The 27,469-nt window shown below is 46.8% G+C and overlaps 1 protein-coding gene across 5 annotated transcripts in view; it reads left to right on the top strand.

Moving 5' to 3' along the window:
• DAXX (death domain associated protein) overlaps window positions 1-27,469 on the top strand; it is a 1,076,799-nt gene that overhangs the window by 859,424 nt on the left and 189,906 nt on the right. For all 5 annotated transcript variants that reach the window (XM_078641632.1, XM_078641631.1, XM_078641633.1 and 2 more), the window contains one exon: window positions 3,806-3,984. In XM_078641632.1, the coding sequence (XP_078497758.1) occupies window positions 3,806-3,984 (179 nt within the window). The remainder of the gene's footprint in view (window positions 1-3,805; window positions 3,985-27,469) is intronic.

The raw sequence follows: 27,469 nt of genomic DNA, 5'->3' as shown, positions 1-27,469 counted from the left end.
GTCTCTGATTCTCTCGCCCGCGCTGTGGCGAATTCTGTGGTCCTCTTTCGCCATACTTGGTTGCGGGATAGCGTCTTTCCGGAGAATATTCAGGAGTTTCTTGTTGACCTGCCTTTTGATGGAGTTGTTTTATTTAACACCCACGCGGACTCCGCTGTTCAACGACTCCTTGCGGGGCTCTGTCCTCATCCCCCCTCCGTAAGCTTTGGCTTGTCGGTACTCAAGTGTCTTATGGGAGGCGTTTATCCCATCTTTCTCTCTGGGCCTCGTGTTTCTGTTGACCCGTCTGTGTGCTGTGTGTGGCTTAGAATGCCTTCAGTGTCCTTCAGTCGACCCCTCTGTTCTTTTGGCTGCCGGTACAGCCCTTCAGCTTTGTGGTGTGTGTTTTTTGGCTGTTAGTGAAGCCGTATAGGTCCTCAGGTTGGACCTTCTGTGTATTTTTTGGCTGATTGATAAGCCACCTGCGTGATACCCGCAGGTCTTTTATGTTCTTGACCTCTGCTGTGGGTTTCCCTAAGAGGTGTTCCCCTGTTTGTTTTGGGGCGTGCCATACCCTAGGTGGGGCTCCTGTTGGCAATTGTATAGCTCTGTCCTGATCTGGGCGGGTGTGGATACATTCTCGGGTTCCTCGCGTTTCCTGGTGTCAGTGTGTACCGCTTAGTGCAGCCCTTTTTCTTCTGCCTGCGCGCAGCTTGCGCTGCTCCAGGTTCTGTCCTGCTCAGTATCCAGTGGTGTTTCTATCCTTCTTTTCAGGGCTTGCCTGTAGTACATTTGCCCCTTGTTCCTGCGGGATATCTGCTTCTGTGTGTTTTGCCTTCCCTCTTCAGCTTCTGGATCGCCAGACCGACTTTTGTCATGCCGTGTACGGCGTCGTTTCCTCCTTGTTGTCTGTTTCGGCAGGGTCCTCTGCTCTGTGTTCCAGGGGGCTGGGACATTTCTGGTGTTCTCCTGGGTTCTGGTTTACGGATTTAGGTCTTTACTACATGTACTTGCTTCCTGGGGGTCGCTGTTCTGGGCACACTACTTCGTAGTACTTACCAGCTGCCTGCTGCGCACGCATGGTCATTATGGTCCACCTCAGTGGGCCTCAGCGTGTACCTGTGAGCTCCTGTTCTTGCTCTGCTGGAACTTTGCGCGACTGTGTCTTCCTTCTCACTTACGCGCTTCTCGCCCGTGGGGCCGTTTCTGCCTTGTCCCCTGCCTAGGGGGTGTTGCCCGTTCAGCTGTCCCCTTCGCTGTGTGTGTTCTCCTGAGGCGGGCTCTGCCTTCGTTTCCACCTCTTCTCCTTGGATTTTGTGGGTGGTTCTATTCTTCCTTTGGTACTCTCTTGGTGCCGTCTGTCCCCCAGGGTTTTCTGGTGGATGGCATTTGTCCCTTGAGTAGGCTTGTGGTATCCTGGCCTTCCCTTCTCCTTGTTTCTTGCTTACTTCTGCTTGGTGGGGACTGGGCTGTTCTTCCTGTCCCAATGACACATCCCCTGTTGGTGCCCTGTGTTCTTCCAATCTGGTGAGTTTTCTCTTGCAGAACCCCCCCTCCCCTCTGGGTTTGGCCAGGGTATCCATTGTACGTTAAGGAATCTGCGGCTGATGTATCTGACAGACGATTCTAGACGCAGATCCCTTCACGACCCGCCCTTCCTCCTCGTTCTGCCAGGACCTTCAGCTTGGTCTTCTGCACTCTCCTCCCTCCGGGTGGTGCTGTCTTCTACGAGTGCCCTCTTTCACTTTCTCCCTGGCGGGATGCTACGTTCTGTTTATTTATTCCACTCCTTCCTTTCTGGTAATTGGATGGTAGGTTCATGTGTACTTCTGCATCCTGCACCCTGGTTGTTCCATTGTGGGGCTTACTCATAATCTTCACCCTTTTTCATTGCTTACGGTTTCTGACTCCTCTGCAGTCCTCTGAGTTGGGGTCTCTTGGCTGTGCCATAGCTCTTTATAGGGGATACGACCCTCCTTGATGGTGTTGTCTTGGGGTAATTTGTCGATACTCATCGGTTCCGGACTTGTTGCCCTTCACTGTTATAGCTTGTGGTTGCAGACTTCTGTCGTCTTTTATGACATTTCACATGTTTTTCTGCCTCCAGGGAGAATTTCACCTTCGCTTTGCAAGGTTGCTTCTCAGAGCGGTGCTCTGCTCTTTCCTTCCATGACTTTCAGTAACTCAGTGTCTGGCACTTTCCTAAATGGTGCTGTTCCTCACCTTTCGTTTCTTCCCTTTCATTTTACCTGATTTTTTCGCACACTGTTCTCTTATTCTCACAGTTTTCTTTGTGATTGCTCTGCGTTGTGGCGCAGAAACGTTCTCTGAAGAAAACTGACGTGAGCGCGCCAGGGTAGGACTTGTGACCTCACTGACGTCACGTCCGCGGACGTCGTCAGGGCGGAGTTGCGAGGTAACGCCCATGGTGCGCAGAGATGCTGTGGCAAAAAATTTCCACATCCAGTCTCACGCCTGCGGATAATTCTACGTTAAGGAATCTGCGCCTAGAATCGTCTCTACCAGATACATCGTTACCGAAGGTAAGTAAAACTTGTACTTTATAGCATTTTTAGGAAACGTACACATAGATGATATCTGCAAAGCTGCAACATGGTTTACACCTTACACATTCACAAAACAATATTGTGTAGATGTGTTAGCAAGAGAGCAAGCTAGTGTGGGCCAAGCAGTTTTACGTACACTATTTCAAACCACTGCAACAGCTACAGGTTAGCCACCGCTTTGGGAGATAACTGATTTTTAGTCTATGCACAGCATGTGATCTATAGCTCACATGCCTCGAACGGAAAATGCTACATACCCAGTATGCATCCTTTTTCTGCTTGACAGATCACTGACTGACCTTAGACGTTATTAATTACTTACTGTTTCATTCAGTACCGAAAAGTATCTCCCCTCTTATCTCTTTTTTAGTAGGCCAGGAGCGCTGTTATTCACTCTTTAGGGAGAACTAAGTACCCAAAATGTGTGTTCTATAACCGGTTTCGGCTAAGTTTGTCATTCTGAAAAGCTCACAGTTCAAAACTTTTTAAAGTTCTCCCAAGCTTTCCTCCCTCCTTCCCATTGAGTGATTGCTTGTGAGTATTGTTGTTTTCTGGAAGAGTGAAGACCTCCCTTTCCTGGAATTTGATGCTCACGACAAAAGGGATAATTGATACATGATTAAAAAAGTTAATAACCACTGTAGCTACCTTACTAAGTTATTCACTCCCACCTGACCACAAAGTATTTACACACATGGCATAGGTGGCATAGGTGACATATGTGGAGAAGTGTGGCTCAATGGTTAGAAGAGGCAGACCATGAAGCAGAGGTCAGACCCGGGACCAGGGCTCAATTCCCGACGCGGCAGGGTCTTGAGCCCAAAATGTCCACAGACTCGATAATTCTTGCTTCGGTGCCTGCTCGAATCATGGGTTCACACTCTGCAACTCTGGGCAATAGCTTGCTTAATCTCCACTATGGCTCCCCGCGGCGGGATGCCTGGCTTTCACCTTGGGGGTGCCCAGTACGGGTTATCTCACAGGGAAAAACCAGGACGGGTTCCCAAAGCAAGCGCTTAGAGACCGTTGGTGATAATGCGCTATATAAATATAAATTACAATTACAATATGTGAGAGTGATGTAGCCGAGCCTTTGAGAAATCAGGGACTCCCAGTCATTGGTTTCTCTGCATAGTCTATGATGCTTGATGCACCTGATAGGTGTCCTAGCACCTGTCCTCTTGCGCTATCTAATAGTGGTCCATAATAGAATAGGCGTGACTGTGATGAGTAACTTTTTCTATTTCTCTCCACCCCAGGGACTGACCCCGCCCTAATGGACCCTATCCTTGCTCGCCGCTTACGAGAAAACCGCTCTGTAGCACTTACACAGCTTGATGAAGTGGTTAGAAAGTACGCTGTGATGCAGGATGACGGTGAGGAAGAGATTGATCGGAAAAGGCGTCGAGGTTCCATGCACCTGAGGAGAGGAGTCAAGGTACTGAGATGGTGTGCATGTGCTGTTCGAGGACGCTTCAGACTCATTGGAATATCGCCTCAGAATCCCTGCATCCGATAACTCTGCTAATATTATTTAAAGGGGTTTATAGTGCAAGTGTTAGTTTTTGTTTAATTGTTTCTCACCATTCTCTTTAGTGATACCACATAGTAAATAATTAGTTTCTTCAAGATCTTACCATGTTTAAGGGGATTCCAATGGAGGACTTTGGTTGTGAGATGAGTCTGTCTCATGAATTTCTTCATTTTGTTCACTTTATCTGCCAACAAGTGTCAATAGCAGTTCTTCTTGGTGGCCTGGGCATTATCCTCTTTGTGTGAAGATAAGACCTTCCCTATTTGTAACTGCACTTGGCTCTAAAGTGCAGACTAGAACAAGAGTGAAGGAAGAAGCAGTCTGAAGAAAACTCTGGATGAGAGAAAAACGAAATTAAAGAAAAAAGAGGATTATTCAAGAGGTCAGACTGCAGGCAGGCAGACAGGAACTGTAGTCCTCTATAGCCAGCTCTGCTGGAGGCAGCAGATGCAGGTCGAAATAGTTAAGAGTGCTGTTGAAGCAGGCAACTAGCTAACAAAAGCTGCAGCACAACCATCACCTCCCCTGGTTTGTTTATTAGGGATTCTAGCAAAATAATCTGAAAAACAAAAGGTTTTTAAACATAGAAAGTATTTCCTCCTTATTGGTTTGGGATTGGGATACATTTCATTCTGTGGAAAGACTAAATTGCCCAGAGTAAATGTGAGAAGGCTTTCTAAGATTCCTGGATCGGTGTGTGAGATCTGTGTCAGGCTAAGTTAAATATGCCAGTGTACCGTCCGGAAAATGTCAGGAGCAGCAGATGGTGTCACACCAGGGCTAAATATGTGTCGAAGTCAAAGCTTCCTTGAAGGAGTAATGTGTTGCCAGTACACCACTGCTTGAGGAAAAATACCAGACCTGAACAGGGAAAAGATGTTGGTTCATGGACAACTTATCGTGCACTGTAGCTTGAGATAAGCAATCCACATTCTCTCTCCTATCAGCGGGCATAGAACTCCATGGGCGCATTGTGAGAAGTTGGCCTGATAGGTGATGTTTCCAATTCTGGAACCACCTATTATCAGACCAAACAATCCCTTATGGTGTCTGGTTGTAAGTCAACCTTATTAGACAAGCTATCCTAGGGGTAGCATGGACTAAGCAGCCTAAAGGCTTAACTTAAGAGGTCGTGTTAAGCGAGCTGTTTTACCACATACAATCCTGTAATATCAAATGAAAGGACACCACACAAGTATATATTATAAAAATATATGTGTTTATTACTAAAAACAATCCCCAGTATTCTTTATGAATAAAGGGGCACAAGCGTTAAATCAAAAGCACTGTTTAAACATACAAGTTGCACAATTATGGATGAGGGCGGGTGGCCACTCAAACCATATACTAAACAAGTGGTATAAGAGATGCCACTCGAGCAGTGGTTAGGTCTAGGGCCTAGGGAATCGCTGGGAGCAGTCAGGACAAGCAATGCTGAAGTCGGGAATGGCCCTCGGGATTCGGGAGATGTGCGGAAAGCGCACGCATGCACCAATGTTAACCAATGGTGCGTAAAAGTCATAAAGTTAAAGTTTAAGGACACTTCCGCTGGACCTAGAGGAACAAAACTTAACACACAGACCCTAGAGATGTGCACCAGTGTGGGAACACCGGCGGAGCAAAGTTACCTCACCCACAGGAAGTGGGTGCACAGGGTCGAAGTGGCGTCGGGTTTTGACACGCAGGCTCTTGGTGCTTGAAGCTGAAAGGGCTGCAGGCGGGTTAAAGATGAAGTGTCCGGTGGAGTCCAAGGGTGGACTCAAGTCGAAGGGTACCTGAAAGCAGAGGGGACAGAGTCTGGGTCACTCAGCAGTGACCAGGGTGGAACCAGGACGGAACCAGGCAATGTCGGGCGCAATCAGGTGGTCGTCGAGGAGCTTCTCTCCGCTGTCACGTGGGCTCTGGGGCATCTGCGACGTCCAGGAGCAGGTCACGATCTGTCCCACGCAGGCTCTCACCGTCGGTGCAGTCGGCTTCAAGTTTGGAGCAAACAACACTTGGCAAGAGCAATCCACGCGGGATCAGAAGATTGCTTCTCACTCGGACCAGGAAGGTCAGAGTCGGGGCTCCTTTTCAGGGGAGCTGGTGTGGATCTGGAGCAACCAGATTCACGAGTCTTCTTTGTAGTTTCGTCGGCACAGGGACCACTAGCCGGCTGGCAAGTGACCGGGCCAACGCGTTGAGCCAAATGGAGCAGAAGGGCCCCACGCAGCACTCGTCGAGTGTGGAGGGCTGAACTTCGGCTCAGGAGTAGCTCAGGGTGGGGGCTTCTCAAACCCCGGTGCACAGCTTCGAGGGTCACTCGTGGGCTGCACGGTCAGCGTCTCGTGGTCAATTCAAGATGGCGTGCCCCACGCTTCCGGTCGCCTCCACGGGTCTCAGCTCTGCAGGGACTGTGGATCGGGCTGTTGGAAGGCAGGCAAGCTTGATCTCGTCGATCTCAGTCGCTCGAGTTCCGGCGGGAACTGCAACGAAGTAGACGTCGAGGGCTGGATGGTGCCTGCTGCTGCAGGGTGGTCACTCCTTGACCACAAGGGAGATTCTTCGGGCTTCCACGTTGAGATGGAGGTCCAAGGGTCCAGAGTTTCGTTTCTAATGTTTCTTCCAGGAAATCTGATGTGCATTGGCACTGCTCCCACTCTTATTCCAATCTGGGGGGCGTGATTACCTGCTAGGTCCCCCCCTATGGGTGGGACCCAGGAAGGGGGTGGATACACCCCTTTCCTTTGATCCAGGCCGCCCTGGCACGAGGGCTGGAGTGCCCCAGAACCGGTTTGGCCGGATTATGCAAGGGGCAGCCTTGTGCGCCCCAGGCAGTGTCTGGTTTCTTTCAGACCTCCCTGCTACAATCCACTATCTCCTGTCTGGAGGGCGGTGACACCCTCCTGTGACAGGAAACCCTTTGTCCAGGACCCATTTGGCCGAGTTTCGGTCAGCTGCAGGGGTCCAGACATTTGTCTGTGGCAGAGGCATCCATTTTGTGGATCTAAGGTCTTTGGAGAAATTAACCGCATTACAGTAAAGGAACATGTCTTACCCCTCTAGAGGGGTGGAATGCTATCCCCGTCGCCAGAACTGGCGAGGGGATAGTATTCCAAATCGTATGACACCTTACACAACATGTTTTGATAAAGCCAAACCAAAGTTGCTATTTAACCGCGAGGATTATAAGGCACTTAAGAGTATATGGTATGGCATTATCCTGAAACAGCTTAGGGAGTTGTTCCCGACAGCTGCAGACAGGCTCAGCTCATGCTAGAGCTCCATCTCACATAAAACCACGCACCCTGCCTCCAGGATTGATGAGGCCTTCCATAGGAGTGGCTCACAGGTTTACATGTGTCCAGATATAGGTTTAGATATAGGTATACTATATCTAAGCAAGGGGTGATTACACCACCTTACCCCAGCTGAGTGATCAGCCAGTTGTGTCAATTTAAGAACCAGCCAGGGGTGGCAAAAGATATGCTGCAGCCCCTGGTAGGCCTTGGTGGCCCCTATGCCCTGGGCACCTATAGTGCATTATACAGGGGCTGACAAGGAGTCCATTTCCAATTGTGGTATGTACCTAGGGTACATGGAATCCATTTTACAGAGAGAGCAGATGGCCTGGGGCCCTGATTAGCAGGGAACCAGGTCAACTAAGTCAAAAAACCAGCTAAACACAGGCAAAAAATCTGGGGTAACCATAGTCAGGTAGCCACCTTCCTACATGCATGCAATGCCCAACAAACTCTAATCACTCCTGTTGCCAAGTAAGATGGGGCAGAGTATACCCTGATACTCTTTGCACAATGGCCTGTGCTTCCAGGGTGACATTGTTAAAAATACTGAATAAGTTAAGGCACATTAATGAAGTAGGCTTCTAAGACCTATCCCAAAGGGAGTTGTACCCTTCCCAATCAATGCGATTTTGTAATATTCACAAGAATATGCAGATTTTACAAATCTCCTTGACAAGGTATTCTTTGTTAAACAATATGGGGATAAGTAGAGAGCATCTTTTTGCTGAGCTCTAGAAGAACAGACTTCATTATGGACAGATGAACTGCTGCATGAAGGTGACAGAAAGAGGCTAGCTTCAGGCATACTGTAACCAGATTAATGATAGAACATATGCTAGTTTAGACCAGTGTAAAGTAGAGGTAATTTAGCAGGAAAAACCCATACTCTGTCCCCAGCATTGAAAGTGGAGATTGCCTTCTGTGCCCCTAAACCTGCTGCACATGTCGATCTTGGGCCAGCATTTTTTGCATAAGTTCCGACTTTGGGGTGACTCTACAAGGCGTGTCCCCCCCCCCCCCCAACAGGTGACACGAGTGAACGTGGTTCAATGCACCTTGATGAATATGAAAGACAAGTATTGTAGCCCCGCAAGAGACTATTCAGTGTGTTATTGATACAGAAGTATTGCTTTTGAGTTACTAACAGTCCCATAAACGAATCTGGGGCACCGTGGAAACATGGTAAACAACAACAAACCTTATTTCTTTATTCACAGTATCACACACACTGTACTAAGAAGAATGAACACTTTTAAGTAAGAATTATTTATTATTACAGGAATAATCTGTTTCTCAGTACATCTAAACTTCACAGAAAATTATAAACACCCAGGGAGAGCGCCAGGCTTTTGGCAAAAGAAGCATTATGCCGATTCCAGTGCTTTGTTTTTAGCAGGAAAAAAAATTAGAAGCAGCAAGCCGCTCTGTAATGGGCCATCACAAACCTTATTAGTCAATTATATCCTGGCTGGGAGAAGGTGTCAAAAAGGAAGGGACTCCAGATGTTCTTCAAAACCCACACCCCCATTTCTAATTATCACACTGGGGATACTTTCACACGTTAGTAAGGCCTGCCTGCCTGACCAGAATAGTATGTTCGACAATCATGCATTTGATTGCATTTTTTAAACGGTAGCAGAACTTAACTGCAATGTTTAGTAAGACTAAACATATTTAAATATTGACAGTTTAATAGAATTGTGAAAAGCTTTTTTTGTGTCGCAATTCTTTATTGAAAATTAAAGATGAACATATCAATACAAGTAATGCACAGTGTGACAGACTCACAGGGGTCTATTGTCATTATAGGTATATGTGTGCTATTAAGGATGAAAACTGCACAGAACAAAGGGGAGGGAGGGAGGAGATTGGGGCCACACAGGGGACAAGAAACAAGTTACAGAAGGGAGGCTGGGGGAGGTAATGGGGGGGGGGGGTTTATCTATCAACATCAAAGAGATAGGCTTTGTCCATGGAGTGGAACCTTCGGGTGGGTAATGCGGGAGTAGTCCCTAATATTAGAACCTGTGAGAGGCAATCGAGTAGTCCCGGGGATTGAATACGGTCAATGATAAGGGGTCTACGTCCATCAGTGGGTGTCATATGGTAAGTTGTAGTAACAATTGCCCTCGGGGCGTGAGGGAGGAGAGAGGGTGAAGGGGTAGGCAAGTGACTCTTGGGAGTTGAAGCATACTGTGTACAATTTCCAGCACCCCTCGGTGTTCATAGTCACGAGGTGGGTCAGGCAGAGTAAATCTTGGGGAAGGGGGCGGGGTTGGACCTACGGAGTATTGGGCATGTAATATGGAGTGGCAGTTGAAGATGCTAGGTAGCTATGAATGAGTGAGGTTACAGTCTCCTTGCCCGAAAGGGGGGTTTGGGAGGTGGTAAGAGGGGAGGCAGGTATGGGGGGACAAGTGTGGGAAAAGGGTGGAGGGGCAGGGAGGAGGCGCATGCGCCATGAAATAGTTTGAGGGAGGCAGTGATTTTTATTTTTGTTTGATGGGGGGAGCTGCATTAAACCTTTTGAAGACCACTGCCCTAATTCCTATGTGTTAAACTAAGAGTGCATGGGAGGCAGAATAACTTGAAATCTAAAGTTTCTTAGGGAGTAGAGATACACTGCATACCTTGTTGACCGCAAAAGCTGTCTTTATCAGCAGAGGCGTGAAGTGGTGTTCTCCGTTAAGGGTGAACATGCTGTGGTAGCAGTCGGTCAGTCTTCCTCTGGAACTGAGCTTTATCAGCTTCAGGTGAGATGTACCTTCTGCGAAGTGTGCTGGTAGTAGGTGAGACAGAGTCTGGTAGAATCTCTGGCGATAATCTGGGCGAAGGACATCTCCTGACAAGTGGCAGTCCTTGTATGCTAAATTTTATCAGAAATGTGAATTTCTGATGTAAGTTTAGGAATGTCTGACTTGGATTACTTGCATCAAGGTGTGCATCTCAGACATTGCCGTATGAACATAGAAGGTAAAAGGACGTCAAATTACATTACATTATTTTGGTTATATGAGGGGCTCCCAGTTTTCAGCTTTTACGGATAAATACAGACTGAAAACTATTTATTTTCCCTTATGTATTTATTTTTAAATACAGTAAAAAACGGAAAATAAGCCTTCTTTGGATATTATTTCCTACTATCAATCATGAGTGTCCGGGCATTAGGTGTGCAGATTGAGAGGTAGGGGAGATGAAAAAAGACAATAGAATTCCTAATTAAGCTTAATTGCAGATCTACAGTTATTTGTTTATACTATTCTACGATGCAAGTGTTTTCAGATAACGCTATTGCACTGTATACTGCTGAAATCTTTTGGACATTGAAGTGCAGTATACATTTATCAGTTAAATAAATGTGGAGAAATTCCCATTGCAGCTTCATTTTTACATTTTATACAGAAAACTCATGAGCAAAAAATAAATATGGATAATGCAGAAGGAAATGTCGAAAAAATACAATAAAACCAGGAGCCTTAGTTATATGTATGTGTTCTTATTTTACCTTTACGTGGTGAAGAGTGGAAATTTGTCACTTTAAGTGTAGTATCTGTGTCCTAAATTGAATGACTTGATGCTCCCACATTTCTTATAAAGGTATGGTCAGACGACGTCTGCGTCTGATGGCAGACATGACAATGATTCTGCATAAATCGGGAGAGATGGCAACTTCCATTGCTTGAGAGGGAGAAGTAACTTTTTCCATTAGCCAAGATGGAGTCAGGCCTGCTTAAGATGGAGTCGTACCTTGTTTACTTAAGTCCTAATCAATTGGAGGAGGAAATGGCACCACTTGAAGAAGAAATTTATAGTGACCATAATAGCAGTATGGTCATGGCATTTCAATTAGTCAGCGATAGTCTGTGGATTTCCCACGTTTGTTCAGGTAATTCTAAAGGAAGTAGCATTCGAGGTTTAGGTAAGGTACTGACTATAGCCTTTGAACAATGCCACAAAATAAAGTCCTTTATCTTCGCTTGGCTAATTGCGAGCGTATTCGGATATTCATGATGTGCCTTGTCTAAATAAAGACTGCCCAATTGCTCAATCGGAGACTTTTGTTTCCACCAAAAAGCTTTTCTGGCCGCACAAGGACCAGGGCTTCTGTAAAGTGCTTTTTATTTGGTCAGACGCTGCCTCAAGGTTGTTTAGTTCACTGGAAAGACTTTTCTGTGTATAGTAGCTCAGTGAAAGATGTCTTTATCAAGGTAAAGTTCTTGATGAAATATATCTAGTAATTGGTTTACCCTATTACACGTTGGGTTTTCTTTACTGCTCAAGGTGGATTTCATTCTGTCTTCACTTTCAGAGTATCTATGGCCAATTATTCTGTTGAGGGTACATAGCTAAGTTGTTCAACAGAGGTCTTGTCAAACAAACACATCTGATTTGTCCAAGAATTGATATTTGCCTAAGTGAAGTAATCTCTCGTAGACCTGTTTCGCGAATAAGCACCTCTTAGATCTAATTTAGTAATCACCTTTGCGTCTTTTTTTTAACATACAGAATATTTGTGATTAAAGGAAGTGAATACTGATCCTTTGTGGTCAGATGGTTAGGAACGCCAGTAGTCTATACATTATTGTAGTTATCCAGTATTATGTGTGTCTTTCATAGATTCACATGCCTGAATCATTCCCCGTCGTCGAGACGGGAGTCTCCGTAACATAGAAAAGTAATGTCCTATAGACATACATAGAGAATAGTTAGGCCTAGAGGCCTCACCTTAGTAACATATCCATGTCCTTTTGTAAAAAGGACCAAACTCTAAACAAGAGCCAATCAGCTATCACCCCCCTCTAGAACCTTCCTGGCAGGAGCCTCAGTCCCTCAGATTTTCTACCGCACGTTGTGCTAAGGGAGTCTCCTGTTTTTTTTCTCACTTCATTAAATAACTTGGTTGGTAAGGACTCTTTCTACTATGGGTTATCTTCACATACATTCTTTAAAGAAGGTCTGGTAAGGAGCACTAAGACCAGAAAGGAGTTTTTTTATTTTCTCCAGTGACAGTGATGAGGCGTTGACCTCAACATCTAGGAGATCTCAAAAGAGAAGAAAATCTCCTCAAACTCATTCCTCAGGGGAACGTCCTGAGAAGGCCCTCAAAAAGACCACTCATGGGTCTTCTGGGCGCAGTTCTTAAAAATCTCCTCACTCTGTGGAAAAGGAGAGTAAAGGACTTGCTTTTGGAGAAAAATCATGTAAAAAAGACGACTTCTGAGCCGTCAAAATCACCTCCTCTGGTCATAGGCCCCTTCAGGAAGGCGTCTTCTATACCTCCTGAGAGATCTCGATTATGCTGCAGAAAGGAGCAATAGAGAGAGTACCTCCATCTCAGAAGGGAAAAGGGTTTTATTCCCGCTTCTTTTGATCCAGAAAAAAGACAAGAAGTGGAGACCAATCTTGGACCTCAGGGCCCTCAATAAATTCCTAAGAAGCAGTCGTTTCGCATGGTAATGATCCAGGAGGTCTTGCAACTACTGTAAGAGCAGGATTTTAGGGCGTCCCTAGACATACAGGACGCTTACTTCCATATCCCAATTCACAGGAATCACAAAAAGGTACTTGCGATTTGCAGTAGCGGGCAGACACTTGCAGTTTCGCGTTCTGTACTTCGGGCTCAAGTCTGCACCGCGCATATTCACGAAATGTCGTACCACGGTGGCGGCATATCTCAGACAGTGCCATCACCAAGTCTTTCCGTATCTGAATGACTGGCTGGTCAAGGCTCCATCCTTAGAAGACGCGTCCAGGTCTTCCAACGCCTGTTTAAAGCTTTTCGATTGCTTGGGTCTCACCCTCAATCAGGAAAAATCGGTCCTATAACCTTCTCAGTGCATCAGTTTCCTAGGTGCAACCCTGGACACACGGTCAGCAAAAGCTCTCCCATCCAGAGAGAGGATGAACAAGCCCCTTGCACTAGCTGCTATAGTAGCCTTGAAGAAAGTCTTGACAGTCCGCCTCTTCAAATACCTCCTGGGGATGATGTCAGCGTGTTTCCTCCTGATTCCTCACTGTCTACTACGAATGAGGAATCTACAGGAGGCGCTCTCGAAGCAGTGGGTCCAATGCACAGGGTCATTCGACGGGCATATAAAAGTGAATCCTCGGATGGTCGGAGCCCTGCAATGGTGGATGTCATCTCAAAACCTGTCTCAAGGCTTGTCATTCCTGCTTCCGGCTGCTCCTCATGTTGTCACAACAGGCGCCTCCTTGGAAGGCTTGGGAGCTTTTCTGCAAGAGCTACAGATAAGCGGGTAGTGGTCTCCTATGGAGAAGAAACTACATATCAATCTGCTCGAATTGCGGGCGGTCTTCCTGGCCCTTCAAGCTTTCCTGCCAAGAAACCAACATTCCCTGGTGCTCGTCCGGACAGACAACACCACGACTATGCACTACCTCAACAAACAGGGAGGGACACGCTCGCTGACACTCTCTCGCGAGTCGCAAAAAAATCTGGAATTGGCTCATACTCCACAATGTAACCCTAAGGGCGGAATATGTCTCAGGCGCGGACAATGTGCTCGCCGTCGCGTTGAGCAGGCAGAAAACATCGTCATACGAGTGGGAGCTAGATCAACAAATTATCGACCAGATCTTCTCCAGATGGGGCACGCCGCAAATCGATCTATTTGCGGCGAGAATGAGTGCCAAATGCCCACACTTCGCAAGTTGGCATCCCCAGTCAGGGTCTCTAGGGAATGCATTTTCCATCGAACGGCGCAATGTCTTTGCGTACGCCTTTCTGCCATTCCCGAGGCTTCCCAGAGTCCTCAGGAAAATTTAGGTGGAGCCTTGTACTCCCAACTTGGCCGAGGCAACATTAGTTCACAGAGCTCCACCGTCTATCCCTGGAGCCGCCGATCCACCTGGGGCAGTATCCATCTCTGCTCACAATGAACAATAATCAAGTTCAACATCCGGATCTGAAGTCTCTCAGGTTAGAGTTCCGAGAGTTCCACAATCTGAATATTCCACAAGACTGTAGAGACATTCTTGCCAGAGCAAGGGCGAATAGCACGACCAAAACGTATTCCCTGAAATAGAAGCGACTTTGTGTTTGGTGTGCAGATCAAAGCATTCGGCCTTTCTCCTCCTCACCGGAGCAAATCTTACCTTATCTATTACATCTGGCACAGTCTGGCCTAGCCCACTCCTCCATTAAAGTACAATTAGCAGCAATATCTCGTTATAAAAGAACTTCAACGAGTCAATCTCTCTGGTCAAGCAGGTTTATTAAGCAATTTCTAAAAGGTTTATACAGATCTTTCCCGCCAGTAAGTGGGTTGCCACCTACCTGGCATCTCAATGCATTTCTTAACCAGCTCATGTAACATCCGTTCGAACCAGTACACAGAGATGACCTGAAGTATGTCTCGTGGAAAACAGCACTCCTCCTGGCGCTCACATCTGCAAGGAGGGTCAGTGAGCTACAGGCTTTTTCAATCCAGGATCCTTTTCTACAGTTTTAAAAACGACAGATTAATCCCGAGAACCAATCCTAGGTTTATCCCAAAAGTCCCGTCCCACCTAAATGAACCTGTGGTTCTGCATTCCTTCTTTCCAAACCCAAGCACGGCAGCTGAAAGATCGCTGCATTCTTTGGATCTCAAACAATGCTTGAAGTTTTACATTGACAAAAAGAAAACAGTCAGGAAATCTAACCAGCTATTCGTAGCTTACAGCAGACCTAGGAAAGGTCTACCACTTTCCAAGCAGAGCATCTCCAGATGGATTTCTGCAGCCATTGCTTTGTGTCATGACCAAGCTGGACAGCCATTGCATTCCAAAGTGAGAGCGCACTCCACGAGAGCTATGTCAACTTCTATGGCTCTCTTTGCAGGGGCGCCAGTCATTGGCATTTGCAGGGCGGCAACATGAAAGTCGCCGCATACCTTCACTAGGCACTACTGCCTGGATGCGGAGCTGATGAATGATGCAGCAGTGGGATAAGCAGTGTTACTCCATCTATTTCAGTAAAGTGAGCCTTCCTCCGTCCCTCCATCCTACTCTGGTATGCACATTTCTTTACTAATACATATTGTGGATGTCTAATGATGGTTCATGCTCGCATGATGTGTATTATCTAAGGACTTGTATATGCTGTCCCATCAGAAATGTGCACTCTGCATTGCTTGCTACTCTGATTCAGGCATGTGAATCTATGAAAGACACCCATAATACTGGATAAGAAATGCGTTACTTACCTGTAACTGCAGTTATCCAGTATTGGTGTCTTTCATAGATTCACATGCAACCCTCCCACCTCCCCTGGAAGGACTCACCTAACTCTCTCAGTATCACGCCTACTTAGCTTAGTGCGTATGAAAATCTGAGGGACTGAGGCTCCTGCCAGGAAGGTTCTAGAGGGAGGTGATAGCTGATTGGCTCTTCTTTAGAGTTTGGTCCTTTTTACAAAAGGACATGGATATGTTACTAAGGTGAGGCCTTTAGGCCTACTATTCTCTATGTATGTCTATAGAACATTACTTTTCTATGTACCAGAGACTCCTGTCTCGACGACTGGGAATGATTCAGGCATGTGAATCCATGAAAGACATCAATACTGGATAACTGCAGTTACAGGTAAGTAACTCATTTCTTTGGTAGTGTCTTTCATTGGAATATAAAATGGAGGTGCAAGAGATTTTCAAGGGGCAGTCAAACACTTTTGGAGATTTTTTAAAGATAATCTTTTAACACTTCTTGTTGAGCAAAAGAATCAAAATCGACCATACTGAAAAGAACTGTGGCACTCTATTTCAAGTCTTTGGAGCAGATTTGTTGTGCTGGTATCTATCGGTGCCATAAAGACAGTCGAGAACTTGTGGTATTTCGTTGAAACTGTAGAGACCTGAGCTACAATTTCTTGTGGTGTGATGCTTGTGAACAGAGGTGCAATGTTTGACAACAAACTGGAGCCTAGAATCAGTCTTGGCAGACCAGTTTATTTATAGGTTGTGTAATGACAGCCATGATATTCCCAGAATAACTGCGTACAGTGGGGCGTATATAGAGTCAAAGGGGAATAATTCATGGCGCTGGGAAGTACTGAGGTGCAAAGTCAGTTCCTTCACCGGTACCAAGGACAAAGGCATGCCATCATCTGCTTTTTATGTGGACCCTAATTTTATTTCTTGTCCATTGTATGCCCATGTAAGCTCCACACTCGTCCAAGAAATAAAGATTGAGAACTCGATTTTAAAATTCTGATACTGCTTGAAGTATGACGACTCCTGATGAGGCTGGAATCTGGTAAACTATTTTTACCCCAGTATTGTAACTTTCTTAGATTCCCATGCTTTGTATCATTCCCCGTCGTCGGAATGGGAGTCTCGGTAATAAAAATACCATAGCTGTAGGTACAAAAGACCAAGGAAAAAGGCCTAGGCCTCATTCCCTTTTGTAGCATATCACCCTCTTAGTGTAAAAGAGACCAAACTTAGGCCTCAGCCAATCAGAAGTGCCTCACCTCTTAGAACATTCCTGAAGGAACCTCAGTGCCTCAGATTTTCTACCGCACGTTGTGCTTAGGCAGTCTCCTTTGAGCTCTGCTCAACTTCTACTCTTCAAAGGATTTACTTCAGGAATTTTTCTCCAGAATCTTTCAGATTCACTTCATGATTGTTAGCTGCCTTCCAGGATGTCAGACATGGAGAAGAAAAAAGCCAGTTTCAAGCCATGTTCCACCTATGGCAAGAAAAGGCTTTTCGGTACCCCTGGACTGATCCTGAACCTCCCCCTCGGCTCAGGATCAGTCCAGGGGTACCGACGGACAGAGCGGGGCCTCCAACCCTGAGCAGCGGCCAGGAAGAGGCGAGGCTTTCTCCCAAGCATTTTTGGGAAAGAATGCTAAATACTTTTTGAAACAGACATCCCCGTCTGGAAAATCCATTGTACGGTAGGATGTTTTGTATAATTAATTTGTGTTAATTTTTGCTTTTTTCACTAAGCTTAGGTCAAGCTTTATTGCAGTAGTGTTCAAGAGGTCCTGACGAAAGCCGGGTAGGCTTAAACTTTCCTACAAAGGCTGAAACATGTTGACCAAATACCATCCTTAACAGACAGTTATTATTTCAAACTGTCTCACACTCATTTTAATCTTGACACCATGATTTTCCCTAATAAACTTTTCCTTAAATCATGGTAGCCAATTTTACATCTCACTTTTTGATTCTTTTCTCACTGCAATTTAATATCCCACACCATCTCAAACTGATTTGATTTTTGGTATGATCCATCACTGGTGGTTCCTTGGGTTTGGAGAAGCACATAATTCCAACAGGTGTGTGGCTCCTTAACCGGACCATCTTTGGTTCTATCCCAGATGATGAAGCTCTGCCATATGGGTGGGCTGATGGGATTCATTTCCTTTTTGTTGTACACACCTTCCAGGTAGACAGTCCGTCACGTTTTTCTTTTCTTTGCCCCCATTAGTTGTACAGACCATTGACAGTCCTTTTTGTATTGTTATACTGTGAATAAGGGGTTTGTCTGTCCTTTGGTCTTTAAATAATTTTCCCCTTAGACCCTCCACCAATCTTGTTTTTGATGTTTTCACACCACCCCTTAATGGAGGTCCCCAGTTCTAAGCCTCTCTAAATAGAGTTGGTAAACCCCTATTTTCAGTGGTTTCAGCTCGTTTTCCCTGCCACAGTGTGATATTGATTAATGAAAATGGGGTAGCCCAAAAGGATACGGACCTGGGTCTATTGCGGTAAGGAAAACAATGGTCCAGAACCTATTTCTTTCTATTAACCAATTCAATCAGTAAATATTCAAGCATTCTTAAATTCATGACATGACTGCTGTGTTGACATAACTTAGAGATTAGTTATTGTTTATCTGTGTATGGGCCAGGTGACAATGTTATGGAAATTGTAAATACCATAATTATTGAAACTATTGTAAAATATTCTGTATATTTCTTTGAATTTCTTCTCTTTCTTTGATTCACTGCACTTCTCTTCAATCACTTCTTTTTGTGCACGCTCCTATTGGGCAACCTTTTATTGCAAATATATGTGTAATTTGTAAATAATAATAATTTCATGGTGAGAAATAAAATGATGTTTTTCCATGTTCCGTTTGGAATATTGGTGCTGTAGTGATACATTTGTTTTGGTTTAGCTTAAACAACTGAGTTTATATATTTTTTGCTTTGGTGCGAACACAAGGAACGCCCATGAATTTAAGAATGCTTGAATATTTACTGATTGAATTGGTTAATAGAAAGAAATAGGTTCTGGACCATTGTTTTCCTTACCACAGTGTGATATTGGCTCCCCACCAGGTGACTGCTGCAAAAATGCTGCTAAATTTCCATATTTGTGCTGCTAAATTTGCTAATCCATCCCGCTATATCCTGGGGGGTCTGATTATTGTGCATCACAATTAGTGGTGGTTAATCAACGGCCTTACGGCCCCCGATGAACCCAGGCTACATACAGGATAGAAAGATATCTTATGGGATGAAAGGGGTATCTTGGGGCCCTATATACCAAGCTCCTTAAAGGGAGATATCTGGGCGCTATGGCTACAACGGTATCCATCTGGCATAAGGCAACTAAGCGTCTGGGCTGGACGGGAGCATTGACGAAAGCTACACCCCTGTGGTCATCTCAAAAGCTGGGGTTGCTTTGTCACCACGTAGGGTTTGATAGATGGGACACCATCGGACTCTCCACCATCGGCGATCTCGTACATAAGTGAAGATCCTCACATTTAAAGAATTACAAGCAAAGCACGAACTAGCACACGGGGAGATATTTCGGTATCTACAGATTCGCCATGCTCTTAAGACAGCACTCCCGGACCTGACAAATGTACCAGACTCATCTCCCTTAGAGGACCGGCTATTATCAGAGCCTATCCCAGCCAAAGCCATTTCACTCACATATCGTAAGCTATGCAACAACTTACCAGACCCCTTCCACACTCTCAGAAACCATTGGCAGGCAGATTTGGGGCAGATCGATTATGATAATTAGCAAGCCGCATTGTTGTCCCCAAGAGAGGCAGCCATAAATCATCGTTTTCGATTGATTCAATTAAAAGTTTTACACAAAACGTAACGTACCTCACCGGGGTAACCCTAGCTAAAATAGGAACAAGGCAAGACGCACTCTGTCTGCGTGGATGTAACCAAACGGCAACATTTCTATCATATTCTATGGGACTGCTCCCAGATCAGACTCCTGTGGGAGAAGGCCACAGAGAAGCTACAAGATGCACTAGGGAAACAAATCACTGTTCGACGCATGTGGGCTGCTGAATTTATATCTATGCATAGATCGCCGCCTATTGTTGGGTCCGGATGATTGCACATTGTTGTCCTGGAAGAGTCTTCGAAGTATCACGAGATAGGTGGCTCCTCCCCTTGACTACAGTGCGCATGGGCATCCCCTCCATGCTCAGATTGTTTTTTTCCGCCATTGGGTTCGGATGTACTTCTTAACTCCCGTTCGGAATATATATTAGTTACTCTTTTTCGAGGCCAAAAGGCCTTCGGGGCGTCGGTATTGTCTTTCGTTCGGTGCCTTGTACCTCTTTCCAGTTCTTCGAACTAGACTTCGGAAGACTATTGCCTTTCGATACCAAAGGCCCCTCGACGATCGACAATGGAACGGAGCCCGTTCAAGCGATGCCCCGTTTGCAACTCGAAATATCCCCACATCGACGTGCACCCGGTGTGCAACAAATGTCTCTCACCGGACCACGACGAGGCCAGCTACATGGCCTGTTCCAAATTCAGATCGAAGAAAACTCTCCATCTTCGACGCGCTGCACGACAGTCGGCGAGAGAATCGGCACCAGACCCAGAAAATATCTTCGGAGGTGACGACGAGGAGAATGTACAAGAAGAGGATCCCGAACACTCGGATCCTGCATCGGAGCCAGACTCCACCTACGAGTACGAGGAAGAACTCTACGTCCATGAACCCTATCCTCCCCACGGCAGACCCCTCTACCTCCCCAGCTCCCTCCCCACTCCCACCCACGACACTCTCACCCTCCCAACGAAAGATACAGAACATACCGCCTCCCTTACCTTAGCATCCCCCTCTCTCCCACCTCCTATTCTCAGCCCTCACTACCCTCCTGTCACCCCCACTGTCCTCAGCCTTCACTCACTCTTCTACTCACCGGCACCGTCTCCCACTGACGTCACTACCTATGCCTCCCACCCACCGCCTACTTCACCTACTTCACCCACACCCCTTGCCCACAAACACGCCCACACTTTGAATGCCATCCCACTCATTAGCACCGCAGAACCTTCCAACAACGCTAGTATATCCCCCCCCTCGATACCCTGCCCGCTTTCCAGCTCACTACTCAACCATTCACCAATGGCTCTCACCACCAACCCCATCCCCAATGCACCTCCTGACCTGACTTTATCCACCCTCCAACAAGTCAAAGAGGATATTCTACAAATCAAAAAAGATGTCCACGCAATCAAAGACCTTCTCTCCTCACAGCCCAGTCTACCTCCCAGCATCCCCCTACCCTACAAACGACGCACCCTCCCTACATACCCCCGCCTCTGACGACACCCACGCTGGCCGACTATCCCCGTTCGCAATAACTCCCACCGCCCCCGTCGTGTCCCCAACCCATTGTCGGACCGCGACCTATGCTCTCTCCTACGCTCTTATGGCCCAGGTCCGGTAAAACACATATCCAACACGCACATTCCCATACCCACAATTCTTACAGACCCTCTGAGGCTCCCAACACTCAACAACAGAGGTTCCGTCCCTAACAACCTCAGAAAAGTTCCCCTCACACTAGAAAGCTCGACCACCCTTCTCTCTCCCAAACTCAAATGCATCCTACTCAACTGCAGATCGGCCCAGAGACACTCCTCCGACATCGCTGATCTCGTCTCAGCTATGGATCTGGACCTAGCCATTCTAACGGAAACGTGGCTTACTGAAGCCTCTACCCCGATTATGGACATACTAGTCCCCCCCCCAATTATCACATCATTAGGCTGGACAGGTCTCCTGGCAAGACGGGCGGGGGAATTGCATGCATTTTTAGGAGCAACCTCTCCGTTACTAAAGTCACCTCCCCCTCCCTTTCCTCCTGTGAACTCCTCTGCCTCGACATCACCAGCGAGGGCAAACAAGTTTGTGCTTTACATCTCATCTATCACCCGCCTGGTGACAATCTCATATTTACCCAACAACTCATGGACATGATCACTTCCAACGCCGGTCGGCAGACCACCCAAGTCTACCTGGGTGACTTCAATCTCCACTGGAACGATCAGAAAGACACAGTGGTGAATAGTCTCTAAACTTTCCTTAATGCGCTTGACCTCACCCAAATATGCGATAGACCAACACACGACAAGGGCTCGATACTCGATCTCATCATTGCCAAAGAGAACTCTACACAACTGGAGGCGATTCTACCCTGCGACTGGTCAGATCACCACATTATCACCTTCTTTATCAATGAAAAAGTTAAACCTAACCCGGCTCAACCAATCAAATCCAAAACATGGAAAAGGGACATGAAGAATCTTAACCCCTCTACCCTGCCTCCCCACATCGGCAATCTCCTCCTTCCCCCTTCAGGTGCCTCGGATGTTCAATCACTGATCGACCACTACCTTGACTCTATGAATACAATAGTCAATGAAGTCGCCCCACTGCAACTGAAGATAGTCTCCACCAAAATTTCTAACCCCTGGTATGATGATAGACTCAATGACGACAGGCGTACTATGCGAATGGCAGAGCGCACCTGGAGATCGGACCCTTCAGCACTGCACCTCAAAAGGCTTAAGAACAAGAGAAATGCCTACTTCAGGAAAATAAAGCGCACAGTCGGACTTCTTTAGCCGCCAGTTGGACCAAGCAAAAAACAGGCCAAGAAAGCTGTTCGAACTAATCAAGACCCAAACAAAGACACAACCCTTACAATCAAACAGCACAACAAGCGACACCCCACACTGTGAAGCCTTCTCTGCTTTCTTTAAGCTAAAGACTGACAACATAAGAAATGACCTCATCATGGATGTAAGCCGATTCCCCAACCACACCAGAATGGCTAACACTCAACCTAAAAACAAGGCATCTTGGCTTTACTTCGATACCTACTCGGAGGAAGCAATACACAAACTGCTCTGCACCTTGAAGCCCTCTAATCACATCACAGACCCTCTACCTGCTAATGCTGTAAAAGACTTCATCCCCTTGCTCCTCCCTCTCTGGACCAGAATCATCAACAGCTCCCTGCAACAAGGCCTCATTCCAGACTCCCTCAAGGTGGGGCAAGTCACGCCTATACTCAAGAAACCTACAGCTGATCCGTCTGACCTAAACAATTACCGGCCCATCACCAATATCCCCACCCTGGCCAAGCTGCTGGAGAAATGTGTCCAACTCCAACTAACAAAACACATTGACCAATTTGACCTCCTCAACCCTCATCAATCAGGCTTCCGAGCGAAACATAGCACGGAAACAGCTATGACACACATAATTGATGACGCCCTCCAAATTCTTGATCGCAATGAGTCCTGCCTCCTCATCCTTCTTGACCTCTCGTCAGCATTTGACACGGTCAAACATGATAACTTGCTGGAGCTGCTAAGCACTAGAATGGGTCTATCGGGAACTGTTCTCAAATGGTTTTCGTCCTTCCTTCACAACCAGTCTCAGAAGTTCAAGATCGACAATGTGCTATCTACACCTGTGCCTGCAGATCTAGGTGTTCCACAAGGATCCTCCCTCTCCCCCACACTGTTCAACCTCGTCATGGAACCGCTCGCCACCTTGCTCCAAGCCTCCAATGTCCAATTCCATATGTACGCCGACGACACACAACTTTACCTAAATCTACAATCCCCGGAAGATATCAAACATCTGAATTCCACGCTTATTAACACTCAATCTTGGCTGGCCGATAATCACCTCAAACTAAATGCTCTGAAAACTGAGTTCCTACTCATCTCACCCCCGGCGAAAATTTCCACCACCCAAACCTGGCTCAATAACCTAACAGCACTCAATGTCCAACCTACCATCGTGGATTCGGCGAAATCCCTAGGCATCACACTCGACGCCAAGCTCAACATGCAGCAGCACGTTAGCAAAGCCACAAAAGCAGCTAATTTCCAAATCAACACACTGAGGAAAATTAAACCCTTCCTCCCTGCCGAAGACTTCCAAACTGCTGGACAAGCTTTAGTCATCCCTCGAATAGACTACGGAATTGTGGCCCTCAGCGGACTCCCGCTATCCACAACAGCACCCTTAGGAGCCTCCCTGAACGCTGCCGCGAGACTCATTACTGGCTCAAGAAAGCATTCGCATATATCCCCAGACTTAAAGTCTCTAAAATGGCTGCCTTTTGAAGCCAGAATACAGCTAAAAATTGCAGTTATGACACACGCGGCCGTGCACCACAATGCACCCAACTACCTCGCTCAAAAGTTGTCCATATCAGGAGGTTCGAGATCCAATAGAAGTACAAAAAATCGACTCCTGAAACCTCGTAGATTCCGGAAAGAGAAAACATACAAGCGCTCCTTCTCAGGAATGGCACCCAGGATCTGGAATGCGCTCCCTCCTGAAACCAGGCTTATCTCCTCCACTGCACTCTTCAAGAAAGAGGTGAAAACCATCCTTCTGGCCAAGATCTCCTGAACATTATAGGTGCTGAATCAGAGAGACTGCATTGCTTTGTATCACTGTTCACCTTGTCCTTTGGCACTATACTTCTACTTGATGGGGGACACTACTACGCTACTCTCTTACTACCGACCAATATATGATACACGTTGGTTTACTGATCCACTCTCCCGATGCCCCCACTCAGTGTTCTCTCTATACTAAAACATTGGTATAAGCCATCCACACACCCAAGGTGTACCTGAACACCTCTGTAGTGGGATCAACGACTTGCCGTCTTATATTACTTGTTTACCTGATTGTATATTGATATGTTTTATGTATGTTATTATTATCCTACCATGTTAGTGACTATTATACTGCTCCCATTATCTCTGTTCATTCCTACTGCCCCTACCCTGTCTTTGTGAAGCGCTCTGATATCTGTAAGGATCCTGTTCGCGCTCTATAAAACGTTGAATAAATAAATAAATAATGATGAAGACATCGTCGAGGTAGGAGACGACGTACAACCTATCGGAGCCGTCGACGACGACTCAAGCGAGGAGCTAGGCCCAACCGCAGTAGCGGGGCCCCATACAGACTCTTCCATGGCTCAGGTCGAGGCATCGCCGGAAGGCCTTAGCCAAGATCTTCGTCAACGTTCTCTAGTCCCGCTTCAAGGCCCGACTAAGAACATTTCCAAAGAGCCATCGGTCGATCGGCCACACTCAGTGGAAAAACCGAAACAAAAAGACACAAAACCAAAACTGGTTAAAACACCCATCGGCTCGACGACTTTGGAACCCAGCAAGTCAAAACGTGTGTTCGACCCCTCAGGGTCAAAAGGGGGCGTCGAACCGAAGATCGGATCGACTACGCCTGTGCCTACAGTTAAACACGTCCCGCTCACGTCGACGCCGACGTCCGGTTCCAAAGATGGCGACTCTTCCAAAGGACTCTAGGCCCAAAAGACCATCGATCCGAAGATCAGGAAGCCGCTGCTAGTCAAAGCCTTCGACCCGAAGCCTAAACTCGGACCGAAAGACCAGACTGCGTCGAATCACAAGAGCGTTCCTGCTGCGCAACAACGGCTCAAATCGACGCAAGGCCTCAAACACACTGAACTGTCGAAGTCGGCCGGACCGAAGACAACGCCTCCATCGAAGCAAGTCAGTCAGTCACGGATGCTGCCAGCGCCGATAAAATACCGACAGCAAGGCCTAAAACTGTTCAACACCCACAGGCTACCGACTCTTCCAAGTCACCATCAGTAGCCGCGACCAATCAGCCTCGGACGGAAGACGTTATATTCCAGCCACCGTCCCACGACAACCAGTCGAAACTATACATCGACTCCTAATCAGGTCGACTCACCGTTTATAAGCGTAAGATCATGCCTGAAACGCCTATGGAACATTATAGGATACCGCTAAAGAAAAAGAGAGACTCTACCACCTCTCCTATTCTTTTTGAACCCATTCAAACATATGGTCGGGACTATACCTACTCTCCCACACATGTCACTGAGGATGTGGAGGAAGGGGACAATGAGGACCAATTTAACTATCCCATTGATACAGATCAAGATGAGTCCCAGCCATGGGCTGACATTGTGGACCCTGATGAACCACACACCACCCCTGACACTCATTCATATGCTATCAAGCCTTCACCTACTGAAGATACTGCTTCGTTTAATGCACTCATTGAGAGAGCAGCACGTAACCATGATGTCGACATGCACGCCGACCCCGTGGAGGAAGACTTTCTTTTTGATACATTCTCAACATCAGAAAGGTCTATAAAAACTCTGCCTATGCTCAAAGGTGTGCTCAAACATGCAAGTGACATTTTCAAAGAGCCCACTAAAGCAAGGGCGGTGAACCCAAGAATTGAGAGAAAGTACCTGCCCGTGGACCCTACCTACATCAAGGGCCAACTCCCACTGGACTCCTTAATGGTGGCTAATGCTCGCAAAAGAGCGAACTCTCAAACAACGGGTGATGCTCCTCCTCCAGACAAAGAATCCAAGATCTTGGAAGCCTCTGGGAAACGTGTGGCAGCTCAAGCTGCTAATATTTGGAGGATCTCCAATACCCAAGCCCTGTTAGCGAGATATGACAGGGCACACTATGACACGTTCGAGCAGCTAATGCAACACCTGCCAGATACTTATAAGGAGGGAGCGGAAATGCTTATACAAGAGGGGAAGTAGATCTCCAACGCGTCCATTAAGTGCGCGTTGGATGCAGCTGACACAACAGCTAAGGCCATAAACACTAGCGTTATGCTCAGGAGGCATGCCTGGCTCCGCATCTCTGGATTTAAGTCGGAAATCCAGACTACCCTACTCAATCAGCCAGTTAACCCCGACTTCCTGTTTGGTCCAGAGGCAGACACCACTCTGGAAAAGATTAAAAAGGACACAAACTGCGAAATCCATGGGGGCTCTGCAGTCTCAACAGTTCAGGGGCGGTTCCTTTCGTCGCTCCGGTAACAGGGGAGCTTCCAGAGGACAAGCGTCGCAACAAGCCCAATACACCAAGGGAGGCACACAAACCACCTATAACAAGAACAATAGGGGTGGGTACCGTGGGAACAGCACCAAGGGCAGAGGACGTGTAAATAATAATGCTAGATCCTCCGCCACTAACAAACAGTGACGTCTTGTCACTGCCCCCCGACCATACAACACCGGTCGGGGGGAGACTCCAACAGTTCCTGCCCGTCTTGGAAAGCATTACCACGGACAGGTGGGTGAGACAACTAATACAACACGGTTATTATCTAGAACTAACCTCCACTCCACCCAACATACCCCCAAGGCACTGGCCTATGTCCGCCGAGCACATACACTTATTGCAGCAAGAAGTCCTATCCATGCTGCAAAAAGGGGCCATAGAACTCGTGCCTTTAGAACAACAGGGTACAGGGGTGTATTCACTGTACTTCTTAATCCCAAAGAAAGACTGGTCTCTCAGGCCCATTCCTAGACCTCAGACCTCTAAACCAATACATCCTATCACAACACTTTCACATGCTCACTTTACAGCAAGTTCTGCCGTTGCTCAGTCAGGGAGATTTCCTAGCAACCCTAGTTCTGAAGGATGCCTATTTCCACATTCCCATTCACCCCAGTCACAGGAAATATCTCAGGTTCACCATCAACAACCAGCATTACCAGTTCAAGGTCCTGCCTTTCGGGGTCACTACAGCCCCCAGAGTGTTTACAAAGTGCTTGGCGACAGTGGCCGCGCATCTTCGGAGGCAACACATCCATGTCTATCCGTATCTAAACGACTGGCTTGTACAGGCAAAGTCAGCCCAGCAGTGTGCCAGCCACATGTCCCGCACAATTCACCTCCTGCACAGTCTGGGATTTTCGCTAAATTATCAAAAGTCCCATCTTCACCGCGCACATGTACAGCAGTGCCTAGGCGCAGGAATAAACACTCTCGCTGCCACAGCGCA

This window comes from Lissotriton helveticus, chromosome 5_1 (genome assembly GCF_964261635.1).
Source record: "Lissotriton helveticus chromosome 5_1, aLisHel1.1, whole genome shotgun sequence".
Taxonomy (NCBI): Eukaryota; Metazoa; Chordata; class Amphibia; order Caudata; family Salamandridae; genus Lissotriton; species Lissotriton helveticus.
This window is presented reverse-complemented; position numbering and strand designations above follow the sequence as displayed.